Here is an 8,839-nt window from a genome sequence, read left to right as displayed (position 1 = left end):
AAATAACCCTTAAAATAATCGATAAATTTTAGGTAATGCTTAATAAGTCACTTGATCAACCCAAATTTAACAATATGTTTGACTATGATTATGGGAAGCATTTCGAACATTTTTAACACTTTGAGAAATTTTATCAATCTTCTTAATATTTTAGTTTCTTGTGGTATTTGAAACATTCCTTAGAGTTCAAAACAAATAATATATACTCAATTCGAAGCGAGTTATTACAAATGATATTAGAGTCAATTCTTAACTTCGATATAGGGGTTTGTTTAATCCTGTAGGGGATGTTTGTTGATTTGACCCTATAATCCCGTTGGATACAATGAAGACTTTGTATCTCTAAATGATCGGATAGGGGAAAAGTTTTTGACATATATAAGTATCATCCTTTTAATATTGTAAATGTATTTTAAAGCAGTAAAAATCCATTTTGGCCTAAAACAAATGATATCTATATAATTGGAATTGAATTTTTATAAAAAATTAATAAATAAAAAGTCTACAAACATTTTTTAGAAGCTTGATCATCTAGAATTAAACTTGAGTTCAAAAAAATGAGGTTAAGTATTCCAAATTAAAGATGGAATTAAATTAAATTGGAATTAATTATTTTTAATTCAGGTTGGATTTATGGCTGTGATCAACCTGATCCACCCGCCTACCAATTTGTCGTCCTAGAAGATATAAAGATGAAGTGGGACCCGTTAAAGTTTTATCCTTTATTAATGTTCCATGGGGTCATATGACTCATATCCTCAATCTATCGTAAATTTCCGATTGCGCCACTCTTTGTCTCACACACTGACACTGCTCTGCGTACGGATGCTTCTGGACTTTTCCTCATGGAAATCAATATTTTTTTTTAATTTTAAAAATAATTAAAAAAAAAAAATTCCTGCTAAAGACATCATTATAATTTAATTTAAATTAAATTTCATTTTTATTTCTGAAAATACAAATTATTGTGAAAACTATTACCCATTATAAAAAATCCTCTATTGTAGATGGTGATTGTTTTTATGGTATGAGCTTATAACTTTTTATAGATGTTAAAATTTATGTTTTTTATGATAAGAAATTAATTTTTTAAATTAAAATGGTTTACTTAAATGATTTATTCCATATGTAAAAAATTCTAAATGAATTTGAAATACTTTATTAAGAAAATGAAATATAGAGAGGGGATATTTCACAAATTTCAGTTGCTTTTATCCTATTTAACAAAAAAAAAAAATTTTAAGAAATATATTAAAAAATAAAAAGTATTTTCAGAAACATACTCAAAAAAGGAAAAATGAAATCAGAGTATATAAAATTTTAAATATTTCTAAATTTGTGAAAATAAATTTATTTTTTGAATTTGGAATGGGTATTTGAATTAAAACGTTAAAATAATTCCCAATATAAATTTGAAACTGGAATTATTCAACATTCCCAGGCTGACCCGCCAGATTCCTTCAAAAGCGAGCAAGCCGAGCTTAGCCGAGTCGAGTGAGCCTGCTTCATCTCTTCCTTTCTCTTTATCTTCCATATAAATTTTGGCTCTACAGTTACGCCAAAAATCAAAAGGTTTTTCTTTTTCTTACCCATTTTGCCGCCATTAAAGTGGTTTTCAAGCTCTGGAACTTTGATTCTCTTCACTGAACAACAACTTTGTGTAATAGAAAATGAAACTGCTGCAGGAAATACACTAGGAAAATCTACCAACCATGTGTGAGGAAAAGAAACACAGGAGCTCCGATGCTGAAGCGCATTCTCTTGCTGTTCAACGCTTGAAGCAGTGTCAAAGGCCTTTGTCTACTTCCATTCTCGTTCTCTGCCTCTTTCTCTCGGTGGGCTACAATGGGTTCCGTATATTCTATGTAAAGCTTCCTTTTTTGGCTGACGCACAGGTGGGGGACTCCAATAAGTCGCCGGAGAATGCTGCCGGGGGAACGCAGGCAAAGACGAAATGGTCGTCTTCTTCGGCGAAGCTTTCTTCTTCTTCTTTGTTGTATGCAGTGAAAGAAGAGCAACCTCCGGTAATCCGGAAGATCCGTTTGCCCCCTTTGAAGAAATTGGAGAGTTCGGACCTACCCGTCAAGGATTCTTCCCTGAATACGCCCAGAGGGGTCCCGAAAAGAGGTTCAGTGCTCAAGATTCTGCGGCCCGGAAACAGGTCTAGATGGTTTTCTGGGAGAGTGAAGGAGTTTTTCGGGGATTCTTCGTGCAAATTTCGGTTTTTCATGACTTGGATTTCTTCATTGGAGTCGTTTGGTGAGAGGGAATTTTTTACAGTAGAGAGTATGTTTAAATCACACCCAAACGCTTGTCTGGTTATAGTTTCGAATTCCTTGGATTCTAGCGGGGGAACACAATTGCTAAATCCTTTTGGGGAAAAAGGATTCCGAGTAATCGCGGTTTCTCCTGATTTTGATTATATATTCAAGAACACCATGGGCGAAGTGTGGTTTAATAGGTTGAAGAAACGGAAGATTAATCCTGGTGAAATTTCACTGGGTCAAAACCTCTCCAATTTGCTTAGACTTGCATTATTGTACAAATTTGGTGGAATTTACATGGACACAGATTTTGTAGTATTGAAGAGTTTCTCAGGTCTGAGAAATGTGATAGGAGCACAGACCATGGATCTCGCAACCGGAAACTGGAGCCGGTTGAATAACGCAGTGATGATCTTTGATGAGCAGCACCCCCTTCTTCTGAAATTCATTGAAGAATTCGCACTCACATTCAATGGGAACAAGTGGGGTCACAATGGTCCTTACTTGGTTTCAAGGGTTGTTTCAAAGATCAGTGGAAGAACCGGATTCAATTTCACAGTCTTGCCCCCTCCTGCATTTTATCCAGTTGACTGGAGTAAGATTCCCAGTTTCTTCAAGGGGCCGAGGGATAAGCCCCATTCTAAGTGGTTGGCTGGAAAGCTCCTACATGTTAGGATGCAAAGCTTTGCAGTGCACCTGTGGAACAGACACAGTAATAATCTCAAGGTGGAAAAGGGTAGCATCATGGATCATCTGGTGTCGGATTCTTGTGTCTTCTGCAATTCATCAGTGTCAGCTTTGTAAGTATCAACAAGGATGACAATCATATATCATCTCATTGTTGTCTTTTCTGCAATTTTTCTTTCTTGTTTGTTTGTGGTTATGGACCAACTCAGTTCATTCCACCATTACAGTCCTGAAGAAAATTGTGATAGAAAATGAAAAAGAGATTGTCTATAAAAATCTTCCTCTTGATGGGAAATTTTCAGTTTGACTCTTTTGAATTCTTATGCTTGTATCTTCTCACAGTAGATGAAAGAGCGAAGAAAAGAAATCTATTTTGACATTTCCTTTCTTTTTTTTAATGTTTATCATTCATGTCCACCTAAAAAGAATGAGTTATGCAGGCGCTGTCTCAGATTCAAATCAATGTATAATACCTATTTTCTTGTATCTGCATCACTTGGATACCCGATAATCTGTGGCTCTCCACTTATATTGTTGTCCACGCTTACCCGTTAAATGAGCTAGCTAGTCCCTGCCCTAAGTAAAGGCTAGAGCAGCTGGCCTCATGATCATCTTCACGTTTCATGTTTTAAACTTAAGATAAGTAATGGACTCTGGAATAAAAATACTGGCACCTTGTTGCACGAGGGTCCCTTCTTTATCTTGAGGAGTTGACTATCAAGTTAAATTGTCAATTTTTATTCAGATCATTCCCCATATCATACTTGCATATTTCTTATATTATTACTTCTATGTTGGAAACAACTTCTTTTTTCAGAGAATGTAATTTCGATTTTGATTTTTCTCTGTAGCTGATCAGATCCATACCGATATGATTGTTTTTTATATCCTTTTTATTTTTTATTTTTTGGAGTTTAGAACACGCAAATTTGGTGATCTACTGACAATTAATTATGCATTGTATTAGTTAAAACACGAACTTTTGCTGATTGTCCAAAGTATGATCATGCATCTTTGGCTGGAACTCAGGTAACAACTGGCAAAGCATTTCTGACTTGTGTGTTCTAGATATTCTCTTATCCCATTTATAAATGAAAAAAGCTAAAACAAACGTATAAATGAAAGGATCAACATCTCAAATCTTAGTCAATAACTTGTTGATCAATTCTTTCTTTGTTTGTTTATCACATTACAAAAGAAAACGTCAATTCGGTTTACTGATTCAAAAGAGTTGTTAGTAGCAAGCTCAATATTAAGGGTAACTTGCACCTGAATTGAACTAGAAATGCATGTGTCCGTATCAACTGGCGAGCCATCGTTGAGGAGATTGGTTTGACTTTTTCAAAGCAAATTAAAGTACATGGGGTGAGTCCAGCTGGCTACCAATCTCGCTCATTCATTTAGGATAAATGTATGGGAAATATGATGAAATGGTGCATTATTTTTGTATTAGATATGTCTGTGTAACATGGAATTCAAGTATTCTTTCATGGGCTCAAATGTGTTTTGGGAAGACTTCATTTTGGTTAGTAATAGGTATAGTAGTTTACAGTGGGTGCACATGGCTATATTCCCTTAGTTCTGCAGATGGTGCATGTCATGGCTATATTATTTGTCTTGTTCAGTGTTTCTACAAGTCAACATGGTGCTTGGCATCCTCAAGAGGAGACTGAGTTAGGTGAGTGGTGAAATTGAAAGAGCCTTGTGGACATAAATCAACCACTGGGCATTAATGATTGAATAAATCTTAACCTTTCTCAATCATTTTCCCCCATTCTTTTTGGTAAATAACTCTTCATGAATTGTCGTTGTCATCAATTTGTTTTGTTTTCAGTGCATGTGGCCTTTATGCTGCTTCACTTTCAGCTTTACAATGTCACCATATTCATCCTTCTGTGGCTGTCCTCACTGGATCTCCAAAACTAATATCCCATTAACAACAGATGATGCTGACTTTTTGGTTTCTTTAAAATCCATATGATCTCATTAACAAAAAGTGGAGAAGAACCTTACATAGCCTGTTCTGTATCGATCATCTTGAACCTGTAAAATGGAGGAAAAATCATTCAATTAAGAGAACCTTCACCAGGAGTTAGGATGTAGGTCCTTCTAGGGGTAGAATATCAACCAGTTGAGCTATGGCCTTGGCTCAAAGCAATGACCAAGTCTAAAAGTTTTGTGATATAACAATGCTGGAATAGATAGCTGCATTGAGTTCCATTTCCAATTTCTGTTTATTTTTTGTCTTCACCAAATTACAGAAAAATTGTATCAAAAGGGCTATCTATGAGATCATTTAAGCAATCATCATTCAGACAATTCAGTATTAAATAGACAAACCAGAATGATCGTGAAAACAGAATTGATGCAGGTTTACTGCCAACATGATTTAATGTTTACAACTCTATTGTCCCTCCAGTTTCTCCCTTATTTTCTGCAATTGGAGATATTGTAATAACATATAAAGGGCTAGAGACAAACTATAAGGTATAATTTCTATTAGTTTGATAAAACAACTTCAATGTGAATTCATATACCTATAAATTTTCAGGGTGGATGATTCTTAAAGGAACAGATGTACACTAGCTCTGGCAATACAACTTCCTGCTAAAAAACAATTTCCAGCCTCCTCCTGCTTGACTAGTGAAAAATTCTGTTGGGTGAATATCACTTAACTACAACAGCAGGGATTCTTACAACATGCTGCATTGTGCTGCACTCATAGGAGATGAAACCTGGATTTGTTCTGTAATTACAAGCTTTGCAATTGAAGATTGTGGTTCAGCATAAGCACGCTCTAGCCACTCGGTTCTTTCTGCACTAGATGCTCTACATCTCTGAGCTCCAATTCTCCTCCTCGCCTTTCTTTCTCATTCTTAAATAGCATTTCAATCTCCTCCAAAGTCTTCCCTTTGGTTTCTGGCACACACATGTATACAAAAGCTATAGACAGAGCTGAAATCCCTGAAAAGACAAAGAAGGTTCCTGCTACTGTAATTGCACGAGCAACAGAAAGGAACGACATAGCAATGGTGCCACTACTAACCCTGCTCCCCACTGCCCCGAGAGCTGATGCTTGAGCACGAAGCCTAAGAGGGAAGATTTCAGAGGACAAGACCCAACAAATTGGGCCAATTCCCACTGAGAAGAAAGCCACATTCCCACAAACTGATAAGATTGCTAATTTGATCCCAAGTGGTCCATTCCCCAGTAATGATAGAGTAAGGCCCAGGCCAAACAAACAGGTGGTCATTCCAATTGTGCTCACATAAAGAAGCGGCTTTCTGCCCACTCTGTCAATGAGAAATGTTGCTACTAAGATGAACATCGTTTTAGTAAACCCGACAGCAACAGTTGCAGCCAGCAGCCCAGCATTACCCTTTATTCCAGCATCTTTGAAAATTGTCGGGCTATAATACACAGTTGCATCAATACCTGTAATCTGTTGGAAACACTGGATTCCACAGCCAGTAATCAGCATCCGTCTAACAGAAGGAGAAGGACAAAAGAGTTCTCGCCAGACAGCTTTCTGTTCATGCCTCGTGGCATTAGCAATCCCAGCAGCTTGCTGTATTTCCACCAACCTGTCTTCCACTTCTATTTCACTCACATTTGTCTTTAACAACACCAATCTTGCTTCTTCAATCCGGTTTTGCATAACCAGCCACCTTGGGGATTCGGGGATAATAAATAGAGCCAGTCCAATGAAAACTGAGGGGAGGATTCCCACACCAAGCATGATCCTCCAGTTTATATGTACTGGAAGTCCTGAAAATGCATAGTTGGAGACATACCCTAGAAGAATTCCTAGATTAATGAAAATCTCAGGGAAGGAGGTAAGAGATCCTCTAGTGATGGCAGGCGATATCTCAGCAATGTATACAGGTGCAATCATGACTCCAAAGCCTATCCCCACCCCAGCCAAGAGTCGGCCTACTATTAGTACTGGGAAAGAAGGAGCAAGAGCCATTACTGCCGCGCCTGTTTGAAAGACAAAGGCTGCCAAGGCTATTGTCCATTTCCTACCAATTGCATCCGATGTTTTCCCCCCAGCAAGGCTACCCAAAAGCGAAATTATGCTTAAACATCCAACAAGGACTTCTTCTTGTACCTCTGTTATCTTGAGATCTTCCTGAATGAATAGAATTGCTCCACTCATCACACCCACATCTGCAGATTCAAAACTATACATTAGAGTTTAGATTACATGCAAGAAAGAAAAGGCTCAGATGTAGGTCATAAGGACCATATTAATAAATTAATAGGATACAACAAAGCCATTACATACTGTTTTTCCCATATGGGTAGGGCTTTTGGTGGTCATATGCAATGAGCTGATTGTGAACAACTTAGATTGCTCAAGCTAGTTTTATGACAAAGAATTGTGCATGTTTTAATGTTCTTATAGCTCGGAACATTAGCATAGAAAAGAATGTTAATCAGGCTAAACACCATTTGACCAAACAAAAACATAGCAAGCTTGAACAGCTAGTTGAGCATAGGCCAAACTTGAGGTCAGTTAGAGCTTCTACTCAACTTTGATCCAAGTTGACATAGATCACCTTTTTGCACTCCTGGATGGATACTTCCCAAACAAGGTTCAACACATGATGCCAATTTCAATTAAATAGAGTAAGTAATCCAATATATTCTTACAAGCTTCCATTTAGATTTTGTCAATTAAACATTATCAATATCTCATTTCACAGTGAACACTTTGATAATTCCTAAACCATCCTTCCCATGCATTACTCAAAAGGAATTTTCCAGATCTCCTAAAATTCTTAGTCAGTGGAATTGAAATTAGGCGACAAATTAATCAGCCTGCTTCCCCAAACTAGAATTAAATATTAATCAATATTTCTTCACACCCAATAAAGAATTTTCTAATGAAATCAAGCCATCCCAAACATATAAAGAACAAAGCAGCTTAAGACACACTGAAAAAAAAGGTAAGAGAGGGAAACCGACCGTATCCGAGAAGCACGGAATTGAGAGAGGCAAAGACGGCACAAACAAACACATATTTATTGGTGGAGGTGTTGGCTTGTGGATGACAAGGTGAGACTCCATCTTCATTCCTGATCTCAGAATCCATTCTTGTGTAGGCGCTTTTGCTTCCAACCCCATTTCCATTCCCACTTTCCAGTACACCCACCAAGCCCATTTTCACAGAGTAGTCAGATCTAAAATAGAGGGTTTTATACTTTGTTGGGCACTTCGTTTTCCCAGCAACCAAACAGCTTGTTACGGCACGAGCAAGAAACGTAGCGAGAAAGTGTTGTCCACCACGGACATACACTGCGGTTTGTTGTTGGCTCACATTTCTGAGCTTTCAGAAGAAATACCGAATCCTTGGAGCGTCGAGTTCAACAAGTAAATTCCCCAATTGACCCAATGAAACGACACCGTTCCGAATGACTGTGTCGGGTGGCTGTTATACGTCTTATTTTATCCCTAAAATAGAAACGCGTTTTGCTGTCCCAGTCTCTCGATCTGAATACGTCACATTTAATAAAAGATAAATCTTTAATAAAAAAAAATTGGATTTTCTTTTTTGATATTTTAGATATTCTAATTTAATGTCGGACAACGTGGAAACATTTAATGATGTTTTTGGTGACCGAAAATTTAGTGGACAAATGAATAAGAATGTGATTAATAAAGAAAAAAAAAAAAAAGGAAAATATTTTTTTTAAAAGGTAAGAATTTTTTTAAAATGGTTAAAACGAAAACCATTTTTTTATTCACAAAACATTTTATGGAAATAATTTTTAAAATTTGTTTTGAAAACAATAATTTTTTTAAAAAGTTTTATATATTTTAAGTTATTTTTATAAATCGGTCTGAACAATTATTGAAAATATGAAGAATATTTTGAAAATTTT

General features: G+C 36.6%; 2 protein-coding genes across 2 annotated transcripts; one reads left to right on the top strand and one right to left on the bottom strand.

The window, feature by feature from the left end:
* The first annotated feature begins 1,545 nt into the window (after positions 1 to 1,545).
* Positions 1,546 to 3,258, top strand: LOC100853373 (uncharacterized protein At4g19900). The gene has a single exon (XM_019218642.2). The coding sequence runs from the start codon at positions 1,713 to 1,715 to the stop codon at positions 3,066 to 3,068; it is 1,356 nt and encodes a 451-aa protein (XP_019074187.2). The 5' UTR covers positions 1,546 to 1,712; the 3' UTR covers positions 3,069 to 3,258.
* Positions 3,259 to 5,261: 2,003 nt separating this feature from the next.
* On the bottom strand, positions 5,262 to 8,356 carry LOC132254442 (probable polyol transporter 4). Its single transcript, XM_059740074.1, has 2 exons — positions 7,923 to 8,356; positions 5,262 to 7,121 (listed from the first exon to the last, which is right to left on the bottom strand). The coding sequence occupies exons 1-2, from the start codon at positions 8,116 to 8,118 to the stop codon at positions 5,749 to 5,751; spliced, it is 1,569 nt and encodes a 522-aa protein (XP_059596057.1). The 5' UTR covers positions 8,119 to 8,356; the 3' UTR covers positions 5,262 to 5,748.
* Between the last annotated feature and the right edge of the window lie 483 nt (positions 8,357 to 8,839).

Source organism: Vitis vinifera, chromosome 10 (genome assembly GCF_030704535.1).
Source record: "Vitis vinifera cultivar Pinot Noir 40024 chromosome 10, ASM3070453v1".
Taxonomy (NCBI): Eukaryota; Viridiplantae; Streptophyta; class Magnoliopsida; order Vitales; family Vitaceae; genus Vitis; species Vitis vinifera.
This window is presented reverse-complemented; position numbering and strand designations above follow the sequence as displayed.

What these genes read in the sequence shown, in the direction of transcription:
- LOC100853373 (XM_019218642.2), top strand. Translation starts at nt 1,713, where the DNA reads ATGTGTGAGGAAAAGAAACACAGGAGCTCCGATGCTGAAGCGCATTCT.
- LOC132254442 (XM_059740074.1), bottom strand. Translation starts at nt 8,118, where the DNA reads ATGGGCTTGGTGGGTGTACTGGAAAGTGGGAATGGAAATGGGGTTGGA. An exon ending in TTCCGTGCTTCTCGGATACG is followed by an intron (nt 7,122 to 7,922) that starts GTCGGTTTCCCT and finishes TTGAATCTGCAG; the next exon opens with ATGTGGGTGTGATGAGTGGA.